The sequence below is a fragment of the Talpa europaea genome, assembly GCF_964194135.1.
Source record: "Talpa europaea genome assembly, chromosome: 3".
NCBI lineage: Eukaryota > Metazoa > Chordata > Mammalia > Eulipotyphla > Talpidae > Talpa > Talpa europaea.
In genome coordinates, this window is record NC_140069.1 from 149,626,045 (window position 1) to 149,647,752 (window position 21,708).

General features: G+C 50.6%; 1 protein-coding gene across 1 annotated transcript; it reads right to left on the minus strand.

The window, feature by feature from the left end:
- Positions 1-263: 263 nt before the first annotated feature.
- XRCC2 (X-ray repair cross complementing 2) lies at positions 264-16,022 on the minus strand (the record flags this gene model as incomplete). The annotated part of the gene is made up of 3 exons (XM_084230750.1): positions 264-985; positions 8,817-8,898; positions 15,984-16,022. The coding sequence occupies 3 exons, from the start codon at positions 16,020-16,022 to the stop codon at positions 264-266; spliced, it is 843 nt and encodes a 280-aa protein (XP_084086876.1).
- Positions 16,023-21,708: the final 5,686 nt, after the last annotated feature.

Sequence of the window (21,708 nt, forward strand, 5' to 3'; positions counted from 1 at the left end):
CTGCACCACCAAGGAGGCCCTATTTATTTAGTTTTCAAGCAAGCTTAATACAGTTTAATTGTATCATTGTGATTAATCTTCAATGCCCAAGGAATAGAACAGTCTGAGGTTTATTGCACTAGTTTAAGAAATCCATTCTATGTGGAAACATCATTTTGTTAAATTCCCTTGAGTTTAAAACCTTAGGACTGAGTCACCTTAGCCTATTAAAGACTTTATTAACCTTCATAATATCCTGCAAAAAGACTACTCTATGATACATATCAATGAAACTCAACCCCACTTTCTCCAATAATAAAAAAATGCTTTTTAAATGTGTTACTTCTTAAGTGATGTGAAACCAAAGAAAACTGTGTGCTGCTTTTGGAGTCCTCTTGTTTGGAGAAAAATATTCTCTGCTTCACGGAGTCTTGCCACGCCCTACAGAGATAGGGTCTGTAGCCCGAGGGCCTGTCGCGGGGGTGGGTGCAGGCCGAGGAAGGCCCTTCTGCCGAGGCTGGGGCTTTCTGCATGATGCTCTGTGTGGTCGCGAGCAGAAGCAGGCGATACTCCTTCACGAGCTTCTGTAAGAACTGGGAACACTGGGTGAGAGCGGACTCCTGCGCGCGCAGGCTTTCTCCCCCGTTAACGCGGTCCACCCAGTAGAAGGCGGACAGGCTGTCCACCATCAGCAGGCAGAGGGCTGGGTGGCTGCAGAACACGGCCTCCAGCGAGTGGAGCGTGAGGAGGACCTGCGTGCTGCTGTTGCAGTGCGCCACGAACAGTCTGGCCAGGCAGCACTTCACGATCTCCTCGGAGCCCTGGGAAAGCCGGTGCTCCAGGATGGTGACCAGGCGGAGCATGTCGAAGTGGCAGTCGGTATCAATAAAGAGGACCTCTGCTTCCAGGCCGCCCTCCGACTTTGGAAGTATACACCGCGCTGTTAAATGATAGAGCATTTCTGTCTTGCCTGTTCCTTCTGGACCATGAAATTCAAGAATATCACCTGTGTAAAATTTAAAAATGTCAGTCAACATGCAGCCGGCCATGAAAAGACTGAAAACATGTTCAAAGAGACATTTGCTGGAATGTGAAAGAAAATCTAAATTCAGTTGCCAAAACGAATCTGTACAAGCAAATACAAACAAGGGAGGAAATTAAAAGCAAATCATTAAATTGCACTTCTGACAAAGGAGCTGACTAATAATTAGCAGCAAGAAAGCTCGACAAACAGGGCAGGCTGAAGGAGTCTGAAGGAGTCGCCTGGGTGTGGGGTGCGCACTCCTGTCTGCACCGCTGACATCAGAGCTAGGAATAAAGTGCCTCAGGCCCAGGGCCTTGCAAGGCTCAGGTATTTCTGGAGTTGACTGCTCAAAATCTAGCCTCTCCGTTTTCCTTACGTACAGACCCCAACTTGGGTGGGAAGGCAACGTGCCCAGCTTAAAGCTGTTTTCCTCATTCTCAAGATTAATATCCCCAAGTTTTCATAGTTGCAGCCAATGAGACACAGAGGGAGAGTGTGTGTGTGTGTGGGGGGGTGTCACTAAGTTTTGCTTTCCAGGTACAGGTGTTACTCTGCTCTGCTGCCTCCTGGAGGGCGCAGCCATCTTGGCGCACAAAGCAGGAGGTGCCCAGAGTTTTGGGGACAGTGGGGAAGCAGACCCACTGTGCCTCTCTCTACCCGTCGTGATGGGAGAAGCAGCCTCTGCATGGTCAGCCACTGGGCTGTGTCCTCTGACACGCGGCTAAGAATGGGCCTGAGGAGATTTCCCAATGTCGCTGGCACTATGGGGCAACATTCCCTGCCTGTGCAGTTGCAAACATCCCAGGACATCAAGCCGCACAGACCCCAAGGGCCTACCTGCCAACAGCACCCCTCAACTGTACCCCCAATACACTTCCCAATTGCCCTCGGCCACTCTTGGAAACTTATCCCGCCTGGAACAACATCTGCACTAGAAATTATTTTGCAGGCATCGTACATCAATTACTCCTAACTTAAAAGGCCCCAAATCTTTCTGTAGACCTTCCGGTAATTCTCTTTCACTGACAATAGCACACGCCAGATAAGACAGCACAAGGGACGCTGTCCCACCTGCAGGGCGTGTCCAACTCTAGACACTGGCCTCCCAGTTCTCGCAGGTCTGTTTGCACTGTTCATGCACTATTGATAGCTGAGCCACCTGATTTACAAACACCATGTTGAAAATGTAGATTCTTAGAGGTAAAAATTACATATTCTGAGAATCCAGTTACTTTTAGTAAGAAATCTAGCAAGTTGCTGCCATCCCATGTAACAAGGTGCTATAAAACTTCAGTCCAGGGCCTCCCTGGTGGCTCAAGGGGTTAAGCATAGCACTATGAAGCTAACTGCAGCCACTGCAGCCGAGTTTGATCCCCGGCCAGGGAGCTACCACAGGGCACAGCAGACCTCTCCTGTCTCCCTGCTGCTCCCCTCAGCAGTGGATTTCAGTCAGTCTGCCTGTTCTGCTCTCCACTCTGTCTCTGGTAAGTCCTCTTACTCCTGCACCTCTGGCCTGTACCCTGGTTCTTGTGACATGATTATTACAATAATCGGAAATACCTGTAGAAATCGAAATGCACAAGTAGGGAGTTTTATGTCACATAATTCATTTAAATGCCCTAAGAACACCGGATGTTAAGCTGCATCTCTAAGTGTCGCAAAACAGAAGTCCTGTCGCTGAGAGGACTGAACCTTCAGGATGGTGACAAGAGCAGGAGGTGTGCTACCCAGAAGCGGAGAACAAAGGCCAGCACCCCCACTCCTGGACGCACCCACAGTGAGAGATGTCAGCTACAACAGGAGGAACACAGAGAAGACTTCAAGAAAACAAAACAGTACTAAATCAGATTAAATGCAGCCAGAGTAGCTTCAAGAATGAAAAACTGGCAGGGGGAGAGGAGGGAGCAGATGCTGGGTGACCAATATACATCTCTGACAGCACACAGGCTTGGGAAGTCTGTAAGCCTGTTACTAATTCAACTTGAGCTTCCTAACAACAATTTCTGACAAACTACTATTGTTGATAAATAATCCTTATAAACCCAGCACTGGGCCTCCCTGGTGGTGCGAGGGGTTAAGATGCAGCACTATGAAGCTGTCCACAGCCACCACAGCACAAGTTTGATCCCCAGCCAGGGAGCTATCTACAGGGCGCAGCAGACCTCTTCTGTCTCCCTGCTGCTCCCCTCAGCAGTGGATTTCAGTGGATCCGCCCATTCTGCTCCCCACTCTGTGTCAGGTGAATCCTCTCACCCCCCCACACCTCTGGACTGCACCCCAGTTCTTATATGCATAAACAATCTTCAAAAAAATAAATAATAAAGACAGTACTATATCTGCTGTTGCTCCACCGGGTATGCATCTGACCATTTCACAGCTATAGGATCTGCGACAGTTTTAAGTAAACATTTTTATTAGTGAGTGAACATAATGGTGTTTTTAAGTTTTTATCAATGCACTTGAACTTGTGGCAGTAAATATGTAGCTGTCAAAAAAGCACATGCAGTATCACCAATGAACCAAATGGCAAAAACAGACTCAGAGGCAGCAGGAGAGGGCACCACGGGGACCAATTCACCGCTTGCAGAGAAGAGCAGGGCAGAGACAGGCGCAGGAGTCCAGGAAATTGAGGACGAGAAAACGGGCATGCAGTCCACCTGCTCTGGAAATCACTAGCAGTCTCCCAAGGCTGGAGAGTCAAATGAAGGTAATTTGAGGTAACAACAGAAACACAACATATTCTGGGTAAGAGAGCAGGGACGCCACAGGAGACAGAAATCTGTGGTGCAGGTCAGAGGGCACCGTGACAGCTCTCTGGGTATTCTGGAATTCTCAGAATAGGAAACAAATTCAAACTTCCCTGTGTTTCTCGGCGGGGGTGCTGGTGCTCCTAAACACCCCTCCACCCCTCGGTGGGACTCAGGGGCGAGCGCTTTCTGCATGGCTTCAAAGGCTTTTCGGAGCCACACAGTTACTAAGCCCCGATGCAGCACGTGGAGTCTTTCGGTTCTTGGTTAGTGGCCAATGATTCTGGGCAGCTTAAGGTCAAATCCTTGGTTAAGAGATTTTAAGTAGATTAAACATACATCTCTTTACAGGTCAACAGCAAAACAGGTACAAAGATCAGTTATAAAACAACTGGTGAATAAATTCTGCAAATCTGCAGGTTACACACAAATGTTACAAGGAAGATTCTTGAACTAGATTCCCCACGAATATGTGTAGTAATGAAATCAGTTTCACCGATTTTATGAAGATTTACTATATAATCATAAGATCAAAAATTATATTCAAACACTGTTCTATAAAGGGGACATAATCCTTTTAACTTTATTCGAAGTGACTCTAAGCTCATGTTTCTATGAACTGTTAAAATTATAAGCTTGTCAAATAAAATTATTGAGTACGACAACATATATATGTATATATGTGTGTACACACACACACAAAACAGCCTCTATAGTTTTGGCACTTGACAAGTTAAACTCAATCAGAAAATCTGGATAGATTGGCCTTGATAGTTTCTCTCACAAATAGAATGCTGTAAGGGGTTTGGTAACAGATTGTTGGAGTGAGTTTACAAATCTAAGGATCTTTCAAAATAAGGAAAAGAAAGAAAAGCCAAAAAATACATCATCTTGGTACCAATTTACTAATTGTATGACAAACAGGTTGAATTTTCAGATTACAATTATAGTGCTGAAGTGGTAACGAACCGGTACACGGCACTAAAATTACTATGCAAAAAGCAATTTACATCCACAGCAAGACACAGACTCCTGAAACCTGTAAACCCTTTACTAATTCAGCATGAGCTTCCTAATAACAACTGTTGATAAACTACTATTATTGATAAAAAATCCTCACAATCCCTGTATTGTATCTACTATTGCTCCACTGAGTATGCACCTGACCATTTTCACAGCTATAGGATCTCTGATAGTTTTAAGTAAACATTTTTATTAGTGTCTAAATATGCTTTTTAAGGTTTTTATAAATGTAATTTTCAAATATAGACCATGTACCGCAAACCCAAGTTTTTAACACCAGTTTCATTCCACACAACTTAATACTATCTTTTGTCTACATGTTTAACAAAAATGTATCTTTAATGGATTGCCTGGATATTTCTTGCTAAAAAGATTATGCTCTACAAGAATTACTAAAGGGGGCCTCCCTGGTAGTGCAATGGGTTAAGACACAACCTATGAAGCTAGCCGCAGCCACTGCAGCACGAGTTTGATCCCCCGCCAGCCAGGAAGCAACCCACATGGTGCGGCAGACCTCTCCTGACTTGCCCGCTGCTCCCGTCAGCAGTCTATTTCAGTAGATCTGCCTGTTCTGCTCCCCACTCTGTCTCTGGTGAATCCTCTCACCCCACCCCCACACCTCTGGCCTATACCCCAGCTCTTATACGCATAAATAAATAAATCTTCATAATAATATAAAAAAAGAATTACTAAAGGGAGTTCTCTAGGCTGAATAAAAGGACAGAAGACAGTAATTAATCCAACTGAGTCAATACAGGACACAGTAAATGTAAATACTCAGGTCAATATAAAAGACAGTATCCAAGTGTTTTATATTTGTCACTCTTGACCTCCATAAGTAACACTTAGGTTATTTAGTAATTTATTTAATAATTTCAGATGTGCTTATGGGCAAACATTGTATGACAATGTGATTTGAAACAGCACAAAGGAATCAAGAGGGAATGGAGCTTTCTAGTAGCAAACTTTCTATGAAATATTGAAATTAAGATGATATTAATCCAAACTAGACTGTTAATTAATGTTAACCACAATCCTTGGAGCAACCATTAAGAAAATAATTTTAAAAAAATAAAGGAAAAACAATGACAGGAAATTAAAATGGTATACTAGCAAACACCTACCTAACAGAAAAGACAATAAGAGTAATAAAAGACATAAAACACATATTAAACAGCAAAAGAGAAGTCATAAATCCTATCTTATTGGTAATTCACTAACTATAAATGGATCAAATCACCCAAACAAAAACGGAGACTAGCAGAATGGACTAAGAATGCTCCAGCTACAGGCTGTCTGCCAGGGACACACTGTACATTCAAGTCACATGTGGGCTGATAATGAAGGACAGAACTATGCAAACAGTAACCAAAGAGAGCTGGAGTGGCTACACACCTGAAAACAAACATTGTGATTAGAGAAAAGAACATCTTGGGTTATGTTGCGGTAAAAGATATCGAATACAAAATTCACCATCTTAACCATGAGTGCACTGGGGCTAAGAATATTTGCATTCTGCAGAACACCTGTCCAGAGCTTTTCACTCTGCAAAACTGAAACTCTGCACCCATGAAGACAACGCCCCTTCTCATCTCTCCCCACGATTCCTCCTAACCACCATTCTACTTTCTGTTTCTATGAATTTGACTACTTTAGATAATTCATATAAGATATTCATTGAGTATCTCTCTCTGGGCGACTGGCTTGTCTCATTTAGCATGTTCTCAAGGTTCAGCCACACTGTAGCATATAACGGAATTTCCTTTTTAAGGAATATACACTCCTAATAATAATAATAATAATGAACAATATCCCATGTTATGTGTAGACCATCTATTCATCCATTCAACTGTAGATAAACATCAGGTTTGCTTCCATCTTAGTTATGATTAATAGTGCAACTGTGAACAAAAACAGGTTTGCAAATATTTCTATACCCTGCTTTTAATTCTTCTGAACATATATCAATAACAGAATTATTGGGTTAGATGGTAGTTCTAGCTTTAATTTTTTTGAGAAACTTTCACAGTTTTCCATAGTGCCTGCACATTTTATAATCCCATCATTAGTGTACAAGGATTCCAAGCTCTCCACATCCTCACCAGTACCTGCTATTTTGTACCCCAACCCCCATAGGAAACAATCCTAATGGCTGGGAGGTGACAGAAAGGGTATTTTATAATGAAATTTGGATCAACCCATCAAGATATAATAATAAACTCATATGTGGCCAAAAGTACATGAAGCCCCAAAATACACAAAGCAAAAACTAACAGAACTAAAGGGAGAAATAGATAACTCAACAATTCAGTATCAATAGTGCAATAGTGTACAGAACAACCAGCAGGTAAGCCAGGAAATAAAGGACTTGAATAACACCAGACCCAACTAGAACTAAAAGCTCAGTAAGAGATCAATGACCCAACTATAGAGGAACACACATTCTCCTCAAGTGTACAGGGAACATTTTCCAGGATACATTGTAGTTCAGCCATCAAATAAGTCCCGATATATTAAAAAATATGTAAACAACACAAGTATATCTTTTGATCAGGAAAGAATGAAAATGAAAATCAATAACTAAAAAAGTCATAAATCTTGACCTTTGATTAGCTGATAGCTTCTTAGACCTGAAAGCAAAAGCATGAGCAATGACAGAACAGTAGATAAATCGAACTTCACCAAAATTAATAATTTTGTGCTGCAATGGACACCAGCAAGATCATGAAAAGACAACCCAAAGACTGGGAGAAACTATCTGGAAATGACCTATTTGATAAAGACTTGTATGAAGAATATATAAAGGACTCTTACAATGCAGTAATAAAATAAACCATTTAAAAGAGTGCAAAAGATCTGACATTTCTCCAAATAGCATATACCTGTTGCTAATAAACACATGCAAAGATGCTTAGCCTCATCAGTCATCAAGGAATTTAAATCCAAACCACAATGAGTGTCACACTTAGTAGGAGCTATCATAAAAAAGACAGGTAATAACAACTATTTGCAGGATGTGGAAAAATCAGTACCGTCACCCTTCACTGCTGGTGCCAAGAAAAATGTACAGGTGCTTTGGAAGACAGCCTGGCAGTTCTCCCAAAGGTTAACATAGTTACTTAGAAGCTGGCAATTCCTTTCTTGGTTATTACCCCAAAGAACTAAAAACATATATGTGAGCAAAACTGTACACAAATAATTATAGAAACATTATTCGTAACAGTCAAAAGGTAGGAATAACCCTGATTCCATCAACTGATCAATAGACAAAAACATACAGTAGACCAGACCAGACAAGAGAACATTCTTCACTGTGAAGAAGACGTGAACCCGGGCCACACCCACAATGTGACGTCCCCGAAGACCTACCAGCTAGACCAGCCAGCCACGCCAGGCCTCATCCCTCAGGACTCTGACCGTGTGATGTGTCAGAAGAGGCAAATCCAGTCAGAAAGCAGCTCTGCGGTCACTTAGGGCTGCGGGTGGGTATCTTTTGGGGGGAAGGGGGGGTGGATGAAAATGCTCTAAGATGGGCTGTGGTGATGGTTACACAGCTGCGTCAAACTGAACTAAACCGTACACTTGGAGTGGTGGATTACTTCTCTATAAAGCTGCTGCATTAAAAAAGAAAGACCCACCAAGTCACACAATCTTCTCTGTAAGCCTCCTTAGTGGAATGGCTGCCAGACCAAGCGGGTGTGCCCCGCTGCGGAAACAGTAACACGAGGGGTACCTAAGGGCTTCCCCGTCATTCCCACGCTTCTATCGAGAAAAGAGAAAATAAGCTCTAAGAACAAAACTCCCACAAATATCATGTGTTCGGATAAGAGATTGTTTTAAAATCCAGAATCTACCACAGATAGGCCAAACTTCACCTTATCCGACAGACAAGGAAGGCTTACGAGTTGTCAGGAACTGTTTCTCATTTTTAAATTTTGCAGACTAAGCGACAGGCGTCTGCGTGTGCACGAACACATGTGAAAAGCCCTGTTATTAAAACCTAATTCATGGCACGACATTTTGGTGTGAGGTTGTGTTTTTACCATGCATAGGTGAATCTTCATCAGCAAACAGATACGGTTCTATTTCTTTCAAGGACCTTCTTCCTCCAAGTCGGGCAAGGAGCTGGAAGAGGAATACAGCGATCATACACATATCCGCCGGCAGACATTTCAGGCAACTCAGACGTGTTCCAGGAACTGAACAGAGCCGGGAACATACAGTTGTAGTAGTTCTGTCTCAACGAAGGTTAAAAAAATTACAATAAAGCATTGCGGATGCTATCATAGAAATACACATGGGGTGTTGTAAAGACACTCAAAAAGAGGGTCAGGGCCTCCCCGGTGGCGCAAGTGCTGTGAAGCTGCCCGCAGCCTCCGCAACACGGGTTCGATCCTGGTGACCGGGGAGAAACCCACATGGCACAGCAGACCTCTCCTGTCTCCCCGCTGCTCCCCTCAGCAGAGTGTTTCAGTCAGTCTGCCTGTTCTGTTCCCCACTCTGTCTCTGGTGAATCCTCTCACCCTCCCATATCTCTGACCTGTACCCCGGTTCTTGTATGCATGAATAAATAAACCTTTAAAAAGGGGGAAAAAAGAGCAGTCAAGTCTAATGTGAAAAGCAGGGACCTTTAATTCCAAAGAAGAGGGTGGCTCGAGGGCTCGAGGGCTGCCAGGTACCTGCAGACCACAATGGTGATGCAAAGCTTGCTTGCCTGCGAAGCCCTTCCCCATGTCCTCAGGGAAGTGCCCCAAGGCCTAGACCACTGAACAAATGAAACTCTACACACTCCTCGAGCCCAGCTCCCGCCACGAGACCGTTCTACTCAGGAGCATTACTTCCGGCCTGCCTCCCTTACATGGATGCAAAAGAGCAAAAGGACGGGGGTCTGCCTTAGCTCACCGCCGATCCCAAAATGCTCTCTGCTCGGCAGGGACTTGGCTGCCGTTAAGCTGAAGCTAAACAGGGTATGGCAGGCAGAACTGAGGGGAAGGATAGAAAGAGCCTCCGGCCTCAGGCTGTCATGCCTGGACAGTCTACCAGACTTGCCCTCCACCACTGCTGTGGCCATTCTCCCGCTCTCTTCAGAGCTGCTGACATCCACTGCCTTCCGGGCCTGTCAGGTACAGTAACGGCAACGGCTGTTGTAAACGTCATCCAGCTACGGGAGAGCTCGTGCCGGAGCAGGAGGGAGAGTTTAAAGCTCACGCTCAGCGGAATGAAGGGCACGAAGGCCGCTGTGCCCGCTGGGCTCGTCCCCGCCGAGCTCGGGGGAGCCGCGCGTCTGCAGATGGAGCCCAGCAGCGAGGGCGCGACCGAGTCGTGCAAAAGGCTACCCCGGAAGCCGGGGCAGGCCTGGACACACACCCTCAAAGGGATGCCACTACTGACACATGGAAGAAGCTCCCTGCGGGCAGACGGCGCGGTTACAGCGCAGGGGGAGGCGCGCGCTGGACACGCAGGAAGGCAGAGTTGCTGTGAACGTGTGCCACAGCGCGAAAAGCGGCCCTTATCGTGGTAGTCCCCCGGGTTACAGGCCTAACTCTTTCCACGTCTGAAATCTGCCTGCTCTGCCACTGCGGCAAGGGTCTAGCTCTCAATAAAGCTTTCGTCTCAGTTATGTGGAAACAACCACTACCACCCACGACCACGCCTTTACAAGCTGTGTCTCTGAGGGGATTCCCCGAAGGGCTGCTGCTTTTATAGTTAATGTTTTTAAAGTAAATCATCCCATGCAAAGAAAAATATATAAAAAGTCAAGCAGAAATTACTACGCCTATCTGACCGCTTAAACATGAATTTCTAGCAGACTTTGCAAGGACTGAGTTTTAAGCTTATGACATTATAAATTAGTAACTCCACTAAATGCACTCGAGACTTCATCAGCCAGTGACATCAGACTGTGCTTCAGAATGTCATTTAGACAGAAAATCAACTACATGCAAAATCCCAGAATCAAAAGGCAGGAGCCCAGTGTCCCCCTCCCGGGCGGGGCGCACTCTGCCAGAGAAGCACTTCCGGTGTCCTCCCGCACCCCCAGGGGAGGGAGGGATTTCCAGTGGCCAATCTGGAGGGAGGAACTGGACTTGTGCTACTCAGCCCGTCTCCAGACGGCCTGCTGGCAGGAGGCACACGCGGCTGTCTGCTGTTTTCATCAGGCCCCGCCTTAGAATGGGCCCCAGAGAGGCCTGAAGGGAGAAAACGCATTCAGGAGACACGTGACTCCTGCAGGCCGCAAGCCGCACTCGGCTGCCACCTGACGGGGCACCTGCTGAGGCGCAGAAGGCGGGTCCCAGGGCCCCAAGGAGCGGTGGGCAACAGCAGGCAGCTGCAAGGGTGTGGGGACGGGGCTGGGGACGGGGTGTGATGGCTAGGAAAGGGCTTTGCATTTTGATTTCATTGTCTTGTGTCCGAATACCGATGCAAAGGCTGTCAGGTGAGAATAAGACTAAAGGTGCAGAACACAGAGCAAAATGAGGTCAGGGTGGGAACAGCTACAGGGTGGACTCCTGCCCTTTCTGAGGAGTGCAGACGCTTACTGTATTCCACAGGAAGGCACGCACAAAGCAGCACCACACGAGGATTGGCAGTATATACTGGAGGGGAAAGCAGGACTTGCTGTATTGACCCAGTCACAGGAGCTTCAGAACAAAGGAACTTACTGGAGACAGAGAGGGATGTGACAGGATAAGAGGCTCAGCCCACCAGGAGACACCAGTGCCCTGCGGGGCCACGCCCCACACCTGATGCAGACCAAGGCGGCCCAGAGCAGAAAGCAGCGCAACCAGGAGGGCCTTCAACACCCACTCCTCAGCCAGGACAGCGCCCCGGACAGAAGGGCGCCGGAGGCAAGGCAGAGCTGGCAGCGTAACCAGGGACTGGGTCCACACCTGGAGAACAGTCCTCCCAACGGCTGGTGGCCGGACATGCTTTTCGAGTGCCCGTGAACCCTCAAGGCAGATCACACTCGGGCCATGAGACAAACCTCAACACACGTAGAGCTGACACCCCCCCCCAGAGCACATTCCTGACTAGGAGCCAACCAGGAGCCAACCAGGAGTGGGGGAACGTCAGGAACAAGGCCAAATCTCTGGTTTCCTGGCGACACCTGGGGCAAGGTAGGAGCAGGGGAGGGCAGAGGAGGCAGGCCCGAAACTCACCCGCCAGTGTGAGCGTCTACTGGGCTAATGTTCCAGATATGAGGCCGAAGGAGAAACCTCTACTGACAACACCCTGTTCCCTGAGCACAGAGAGGCGGTGGGGAGACAGCGCAGGCTGGAAATGCCTGGGCGGCAGAAAGGGAGACCCCCGAAAGGGATCAAGGCTGAGGAGGGAGTGCCTGGGTCCCTCCGGACTAAACGCTGAGGAGGACTAAGGACTGAGAACGGGTGGATGAGGGGCAGCTCCTCCTCGTGTTGGTGCGTGAGCAGCACCTGAGCGAGGGGGTGATGCAGAGTCCCTGGGGACAGCAGCCAGGCAGCGTGAGCAGGAGGGGCGAGGCTCTGAGGTGGAAGTGTACTTGGCACATGCAGGGAGCAGCACGGAAGACCGAGGCAGGGGAAGGGACCAGGTCAGGGTGGGGCTGCGGCACTCCAGGTGGGTGGGGCCCAGAGCCAGCTCGGTGCGGGGAATGAGCTTCCACGCTGCACTATAAACGAGGCAGGGGCTTCTCGAATCCGGCCCAGCCTGGACACGACACACGAACTCTGCCCTGGGGAGGAAAGCGCGGACAGACGAGGAGTGCAGGGGTGACCGGGAGGAGGGGTGGCTGCTGGAAAGGTGGAAAGTGGCTGGACTCGGGGCTCGCAGGCAGGCGCTGCAGACAGAACTTGCCAGTGAATGGAATGTGGGCTGATATGAAAGGAGAGTGAGGGAGCATCCAGAGCGAGCCCAGGTTTGGCCTGAAGAGTGGAGCTGCTACCTGCCACGCGGGGAAGGCTGTGGCAGCCAGCAGGTGGGCTGTGGCTACAGAGGTGTGGCGGGAAACTTTGGGACACATTAAAGTTTCCCCCAATTTTTTAATTTAAAAAAATGTCAAACCTACAGGGAAACGTGACATTTGGCCAAATGTGCTTTAGCTTTTTTCTTTGGCGAAAGCACTTCGCCTCAAATACTTTCCATACCTCCTGAGAAGTAAAGGACATCGGCGCAGACGCACTGGAGCGCGGGCACCAACCACCTCTGCGCCGACACCCACGACAGCCCTTCCCCTCGCGTCCCCGGCCCGCTCCCCTGGGGCCAGGACGCAGTCGAGGAGGAGCTGTGGGACCCATGCAGCCTCCACCTGCCTGTGCGGGGTCTGGGGTGAGGCTGGAATGGAGGACCGAGGTCTTCTATAGTGAGAGTGGACCAATTACCAGGGAACCTCCGTTTGAGGGCGGCAGTTACAAACTGAAAATGAAATCCGTCTACTTGTGATTTTCTCCAGTAATGTTCAGTTGAGGGGTAGAGACACAGCCCAAGCAGCCAGCTGGGTTAGCTATGGCCGGGAAAGCAGGTCGGAGGCTGAGCGAGGCAGCGAAGTGGACGTATTAGCAAGGCAGCACCGTGAGGCTTCTGGGGAGAAGCGGCAAGCACTGTGACCACAAAGCCAAGCCATTTAATAACCCTCAGTCTCATGTAACATTTGCTTCTGCTAGAAAGGCCACCTTGTACTTTTTCCCTAGGGAAAGAAAACCTGCCGTGATCAACACAAAGTACTGACCGAGTACTTGCCACGCGGAGAACACCGTGCTCAGTGAAAGGGGACAAAGAACCCAGGCCCAGGGGTGGGGGCTACAAGGGACCCCAGGAAGCCCATCCTCCATCCTCGCTGTGGTTCCTGTTTCTGAGATCACAAAGCTGGTCCTTGGGGGAGCCAAGAGCCGGACAAGAGCTTGGAACTCCCAGTCTAGCTTCCTCCACCTCAGCTTCCAGAATGACATTAGAAAATCTCCCAAAGAACGTAGGGGGAAAAAAATGACCTTGGGACCTGTTTATAGGAATGGGGAAATGTCCTCCTTATTTCAGCACTAGCAGAATTTCCTATCATGAGATGTTATTATTTTAATAAATAGGATAAATTAAAGAAAAACATTATGTTGCGTCTGGCAACTCAGAGTGGGCACTTCCAACTTTTTCCCATCGATTATTTTTATTTTTTTATGCATACAAGAACTGGGGTACAGGCTAGAGGTGTGGGGGTGAGAGGACTCACCAGAGACAGAGCGGGGAGCAGAACAGGCAGGTCTACTGAAATCCACTGCTGAGGGGAGCAGCGGGGAGACAGGAGAGGTCTGCTGAGCCGTGTGGGTCACCTCCCTGGCTGGGGATGGAACTCAGGCCACAGTGGCTGGTGACAGCTTGACAGCGTGAGACTTTAACCCCTGGAGGGAGACCCTCCATCGATTATTTTTAAATTCAAGTCAAATTAGCCTTTCAAGAATGTGTACAACCCACCAATTATCTAACTGTGCCATGGAGCTACCTGGTGGATGACACTAAACATGGGCCAAATCACTGTGAGTCCAACCGGCCGAGAAGGAAAGACTGGACATGTGGCTCATGTGCAGAGGCAAGCGTGGGGGGCTGAGGGCTTCAAAGGCCTCCTCCGCACAAAGCCCCCAGGAGAATCCATGAAGCAAACTAAGGTGCAGAGGAAGAAACTGCTTCCAAACCACTGCAGCGCTGGCCAGAGAGCGCCCAAAGCACTTAAGGGAAGAGGCTCGCTCAGCTGCTTCTGCCAACAAGGAGAAAGGATGAAAGGGCATGGTCGGCTCCCAATTCTTCCCCTTCACCCCACTCTCCACAGCAACACAAGCTAAGCCATCCGGCTGAGGCTCGCCAGGCAGATGGGGCAGGCACAGGGGATGGTGGTGAATCCTTGGCTCAGTGATCTGACCGTGTGGGCTCTCATTTGGGGGATGCTAAGCTTATGCTGACGTGGGAGTCACAGGAGTTCAACCCGCCTTCTGAATGATGTCCGAGTGTTATTCCACTGAAATGCAGTTGTCGTCACACTCACAGGAGCAGGGGCTAGCGGACTGCGGCCAGGGGCCAAATCCAAGTGTAAAAACAAGGGCCGCTGGAACACGGGAAGGCACCTGCTTGCTCGCCTGTGGCTGCAGCAGAGTCTGACAGACACCGCGAGGCCTGCACGGCCTAGAGATGTACTGCCTGGCCCGCCCGGAAAAAGCCTGCTGGCCATCCTGGGGGGCCGCTCCGGCCTCTGAGACGGCCTAGGTAACAGGAACGGGCAGGACGGGGTGTCCGGAGTCCTGTGTGCGCAGGTGGACTCGATCGTGGACTGGCGAGTCCTGTGCTGGCAGCTTGGCCCCCACACCGCCCATGGGGCGCCACGACGGACACCAGCCTCAGATCCTGCCTCGAGATTATCCCACAATTTCCTGCAGGGAGGAGGCCAGGGGCTCCGGCCGGCCGCTGCTCCCCGCCTCCCTGCCCGGCGGACCTGCCCCTCAAACGTCTCCTCCCTGCTCCCCCTCCCTCTGCCCCGGCCCCTCGCGCCGGCGTCTGCTCGGTGCGCTCTGGGGGGGGCGTCCCCAGAGGCCGAGGCCCGGCGCTCGGGGGCGGCGGTGACTGGGGGGCCCCGCAGGAGCCGAGTCCGCTCAACCCAGAGGCGGCGGGGCGCCGGGACGGGCTGCTCGCCCGGGCGGCCCGAGGTCACCTCAGGAAGGAAACGAAAAGGGGGAAATAAGCAGCACACCAGGTTGTTCTTTTCCCAAACCCCACTTCAGTCGGGGGGCGCCCTCCTCCCGCCCAGCCCGCGGGGAGCCCGGGGCGAGGGGGCGGCGGGCGCCGGGGTCGCGGCTCCGGGGAGCTCCAGGCCGGGCACGACGGGGACGGGGGCACCGCAGCCGGGCGCGGGGGGCGGCGGGGCGCGGGGGGCGCGGCGGGGCGCGGGGGGCGGCGCCCAGGCACAGCGGGGAGCCCCGGCCCTGCCCACAGACAGCGCCCCGCGGACCGCCGGCCCCGCGACCCCCCAGCTCCTAGACTCTCAGTCCGCGAGCCGGCCCCGAGGAGCCCGGCCCTGGGGACCCCGGGTCGCGCAGTCGCGGTCGGGGAACCCTGCGGCTGGCACCCCGCGCCCCGCGCACCCCAACACCGCCAAGCCCCGGCGCGCGAACTCGCGGCCCGCGAACCCCGACTCGAGCAGCCCCGCCCCGCCCGCGGCGGCCGCGCCTCGAGCCCCGGCTCCAGCGCGCGGCCCTCACCTCCGTGCCGGACTCCGCGCGGTGCGAGTCACTGCACATCGCGCCCCCGCGCCGCCGCGCGCCTCGACTTTCCCGCCACCGGCGCCATTCGCCGCCCCGGCGTGCGCACGCGCAGTGCGCGCCCCGCCCCGGCCGGCCCCGGCGGCGGGCATGCGCAGTGGGGCTGCGGCGCCCCTCGGTGACGTCGGGCGCCGTCTCCTAGGAGACCGCGGGCGCGCGGCGCTTTCCTCCGCGCCACTTCCGGCTCTTCTCCCGGGAAGCCGGGCGCGCGCGCCGTTCCTCTAGCTGGCCCCGAACGTTCACTCAGCGGACGGCCTGTCTGCCGGTTCTCGGGTGGAAGCCCCTGCCCGTGCGGCCGTTGCTGCTCCACATTGGAAAAAAGAAAGTTATGCGCTGAACGGAAGAGAACGTTGAGCAGCTCCGAGCCCGCGGGCGCCCGGCGCCCCGCCCTTGCCCGTGGACCCCGCAAACGGTGGGCCGCGGGCAGGCCGCCCGCAGAGAACGCGGGGCGCTCTGGCGGGGCTCCCCACGTCCCCTGCGGCGTCCCTGGAGCGATTTTTTTTTGAAAACTCACTTTCCAACAGCTGTGTCTTTACTTGGCAAAATGGGGAGGCTGGGGCTCCCCCAGTTCCCTTGTCCTTCTCCTTGCGCTGGCAGCTGTGAAATGAAGAGATAATGAGCTAAGGACGGGAAGGGCGGTGCTGAGAGGACACGCCGGTTCCTCGGCGCCGCCCCCGGTGCTTTAGTCTCACATCTGCTCCTCAGTCCCGAGAGGTGCTGCTCGCCCATTTTGCAGGTGAGGGAACTGAGGCCCGGGTTGGGCCCACATGACCTTATTGACCCAACTGCAGTGTGTTGACACATTCATGGAAATAGGAAGCAGAGGCCGTGAAGACAGACAGTCCTTCAAAGAAACCTGACTGCCAAGGACGAGTTAGTATCTAGAGGTGTGTGGGACTGAGGAAGTCCTATAAGCAGGCAAAGCCTGGGGCGTGCGTAAATGCTGGTGGGAAAGAGCTGGAGAGAGGATGCTCGGTGGATCAGAACCTGAAGAGAAAGTGTGACCAGAAGACCGGAGTTTGGGCCACTTGTCACCACCCAATGCCAATGAAGCAGAGACGGGAATTGAACCTTTAAAGTGTGCTTTAATCAGACATCTGGTAATCTGGAAAATGGGGGTTAACACCCTAAAGAAACTGCCTTCACCTTTCATTTCTAGCTGCCTTTTTGTAGTGAGTTGAACAAAGAGTTCAGCAGTGAGCAGGCCTTCACTGCTGCCAGGAGATTGTGATGTCCAGCCCCCAAGCTCCTTATCGCCCTCCTGGACACCTGGCCTCAGGCTGGTCCCAGCATGCTGAGGCCGGTCTTCAGATAGCACTGGCGCCCCACACTCCTCCAGATGTGTCCTTGGGCTGGAATATTAACTCAGAGCAGAGAGCCCATAAACAGTATGTGTGTGCAGAGTCCCTACTACACTGGTTTAGTGTCTCACCTGCTCTCCTCACCCACCCTAGTCCCTAGCACAAGGAGGGAATCATAAGAATCTACTTAGGAGGGATGGTGGGGTGTCTGCATTGTGAGCAGAGTGGAGGAGTCTGGTGTGGTACAGAGGTGCATAAATGTGCGGGTGGGGGAAGTTCCAGTATGAGGGCTTGTGTTTTTCCCCCAAAGTAGTAAGCAATGTGGTAGAGGCCTCCCTGGTGGCGCAAGGGGTTAAAACGCAGCACTATGAGCTACCCACAGTCACTGCAGCACAAGTTTGACCCCCAGCCAGGGAGCTACCCACATGGCGCAGCAGACCTCTCCTGACTTGCCCGCTGCTCCCCTCCACGGTGGATTACAGTCCATCTGCCTGTTCTGCTCCCCACCCTGTCTCTGGTGAATTCTCTCACCACCCACACCGCTGGCCTGTACCCCAGTTCTTGTATGCATAAGTAAATAAATCTTTAAAAAAAATTCTCTGATCACACTTAATATGCAACATATATTAGTACTGTTCTTTCATAGCACACAGCTTGTCTCCCTCACTTATGATTTTCTTGAATTCCAACATGAATCACCATGGATTTTGATGTCAGGAACTCCTAGAATTTTAAATCTTATTAAACGTCCGTTACTACCAGGATACAAGCTGCTCTGGTGTTGTGATTGATGGCTAAATGGAAGACTACTTCAAACAGCCAGCACCACCCTCCAGTCCTTCTTAGAGCATCACTTAACTTCATACCAGAGACGGTAAATGCCCTGTGTCTCCTGCCCACCAGGCCGACACTCACCAGGCCCAGGAGAGAGATGATGTTGTCTGTGGTCATTCAGGTGGTCCTAGAAAGAGTGTGAGATTGTCTCTCCCCAGGGAAATAGCACAGAAATATGACATGGACAAAAGTTGTTATTGCGACTCTTGTCAAGGAGCATACCCCAGGGGTTTGGTTAGAAAACACCCCTGGAAAGAGGATGACAGTCCCAGAGAAGAAGGGAGAGCGCCACAGTGGACAGCGTGCCATGTGGGGGGTTGATGGGCTGGGAATGAGGGCAAGGGAGTCGTCACCACCAACACGCCACTCCTCTGCCTTTTCCACCCACTCCTGCACATAGAAGCAGGATTCTGGGTCTAGAAGTAGAGGAACTTTTTAAATGTATCCTTCAGAAGATGTGCCTGTTATTTGCTCTCGCAGGTCAGTTCTCAAATGTTGAGCTCATTCTGGTGGGAATGCTGACGATGATGATTTGAGCTAATAGAACACTTTTTGACCTGTGGTCCTGGATTTCCTGTTTTTTGTTTTAATTTTTATTTATTTATTTTTAAAAGATTTATTTATTTATGCGTACAAGAACTGGGGTACAGGCCAGAGGTGCGGGTGTGTGTGTGTGAGAGAGAGAAATAGAGAGAGAGAGGATTCCCCAGAGACAGAGCGGGGAGAAGAACAGGCAGACTGACTGAAATACACTGCTGAGGGGAGCAGCGGGGAGACAGGAGGGGTCTGCTGTGCCCTATGGGTAGCTCCCTGGCCGGTGACCAGACTCGGCTGAGAAGCTGCGGATAGCTTCATGGAGCTGTGCTTAACCCTTTGTGCCACCAGGGAGGCCCTGGTTTTGTTTTGTTTTTTTTTTAAATGAAATCTATTTTTTTTTTTTAATTCTATAAGCAGAACCTCCCTGGTGGCATAGAGGTTAAGTTTCAGCGCTCTCATCACAAGGGCCTGAGTTTGATCCCCACCCAGGAAGCTGACCCACAGGGTGCAGCAGACCTCTCCTGTGTCCCGGCTGCTCCCCTCAGCAGTGGATTTCAGTAGATCTGCCTGTTCTGCTCCCCACTCTGCTTCTGGTGAATCTTCTCACCCCCCCCTACCTCTGGCCTACACCCCAGTTCTTGTATGCATAAATAAATCTTTACCAAAAAAACTATAAACTATATGTAAGACATTTGTATAGTGAACAGCCAGGGGAGGGAGCAAAGTCATGCTGACTGCCCTTCCCAAAGCTGGAGTCCCTCTCCTCACTGACCCCACATAACCCACATTCTCTTGTCCCATGGCCCTGCAGTCACTGGGGCTCTGGCATCTGGCTGCTGCAGTTGCTATGAGGAATAAATACCGTCTTCTGTGACTGGGGTGCTTCTGTCTCCTATCAGCACCCATAAACTTTGTGGGTCAACTCATTAGCTTACAGAAAGAATAAAATCTCAGTGAGCAAAGCGGCACAGAGAAGCTGGCACGTCATCACAATGGTCATCATTGCAGTGTGTGGTGCAGGGCATGCAGGGCAGGCGCAATGGATGAACTTGCCTTTCATTCTGACCTAAAGACATCTTCTGCCTTGTTAAACCTCTGTGATGGAGTATTGGACCTAATGTTTGGGAACTAGAGGGACTAGAATTCAAGACTTGGAAACAGTGATCCCTATTTTGGGATTGTAGACAGTAGCGCCAACCATTAAGATCAAGGGGTGAATTAGTTTTCTGAGATGAAGAAAGCTTCATGGAAAGATATTTTTCTTGCATCTATTCTTTTAAAAACCTCGAGAATAACATGTGTTTGTGAAATATTTTTGTAGTTAATACTGAACTTGCTCATTGCATAAATTGAGTTTTTGCCTGCAAGTCACAGAAACACCCAGTATCTACTGATTTAAATAATAAATGGGATTTATTGGGTCACGCAGCTGGAAGTCCAGAGACAAGACAGGCTTCAAGGTCAGCTCAATTAAGAGGCTCCTTCAGGCAGACAAGTGCCCACTTTCTCCTTTCCATTGTCAGATGCATGTGCTTTACCTTGGGGTGCTGTGCCCACACCTGAGACATTCACACCGTCAGAGAATCAGATGACGCCAGTTAGGTGAGGTCCAGCCCGCGCTTCACCCTGAGATCCAGAGGACAGGTGGATTCTTTCAAAGTACACAGCTCTGTGAAGGGGGAAGAGTGACAAGAGGATGTATAGGCACTGGAGCACGTGCAGAGGGGCCAGGGCGAGGCTTCCCTTCACTGACTATCGATGTTCCAGACATGCCACCTGTAGTTCTACTAGGCGGACTCTGGCACACGCCTCCAGGACACTTGTTCTGACCCATATCTTTCCTTTTTTTAAAAAAAAAATTTATTTATTTATGCATACAAGAACTGGGGTGCAGGCTAGTAGTGCAGAGAGGTGAGAGACAGAGTGGGGAGCAGAACAGGTGGATCCACTGAAATCCACAGCTGAGGGGAACAGCAAGGAGACAGGAGAGGTCTGCTGTGCCCTGCGGGTCAGCTTCCTGGCTGGGGAGCAAACTCAAGCCTTCATGGTGGCGCTGAGACTTTAACCCCTTGGCCACCGGGGAGGCCCCTAGAGCCCATTTCTGGGTGAGGATGCCGAGACCCAGGAAGCCTTGGCCCAGGTCTGTTCCAGCTGGGAAGAAGCCAGGTCTGCCTGACTGTAACACAGTAAGTTGCTTCCAGAAGATTCAAAGGATCTAAGGCCTTTTACAACTCTCTGATTCTGTAGAAGAAGGAAGAGGGTGGGTGGAGGGGAAATTGGCCATCTGCCAAGCACTAATCAGTCCTAACCTAAAGGAACATTCTCTGTTCCTGTGGGAATTAAACAGTGGCTACATGAGTATCCCATTCCCTGACCCTGAAGTCATTCTCACTTCAACCTTGTCACATTTTCCTGTCCCTCGGCTTAGCTGATGGTGCCTCTCGGTTCGTCATCATCTGTCTTCTGAGAGTCCCTGCTCTGGTTTCATTTGTTTTTTTTTTTTTTTTTAAACAGAAGCATGTTTTATTTGTTTGTTTGTTTGTTTGTTTGTTTATACAAGCACTGGGCACAGTCAGAAGTGCGGGAGGGTGAGAGAATCCACCAGAGCCAGAGCGGGGAGCAGAGCAGGCAGAAGGACCGAAGGACACTGCTGAGGGGAGCAGCAGGCGGCAGGAGAGGTCTGCGCGCCACGTGGGACCCTCCTCCGGTGGCCGGGGAGCAGCCGGGGATCGAGCCGGCGCGGCAGAGGCCGGTGGCAGCTTCGCAAACCAGCGCTCAACCGCTGCGCCACCGGGGAAGCCCTGGTTTCATTTGTTTACTCCCCTTTATTCCCATTTTTTTTTAAAAAGATTCATTTATTCAAGCGTACAAGAACTGGGGTACAGGCCAGAGGTGGGGAGGGTGAGAGGATTCAGCAGAGACAGAGTGGGGAACAGAACAGGCGGACTGACTGAAACACACTGCTGAGGGGAGCAGCGGGGAGACTGGAGAGG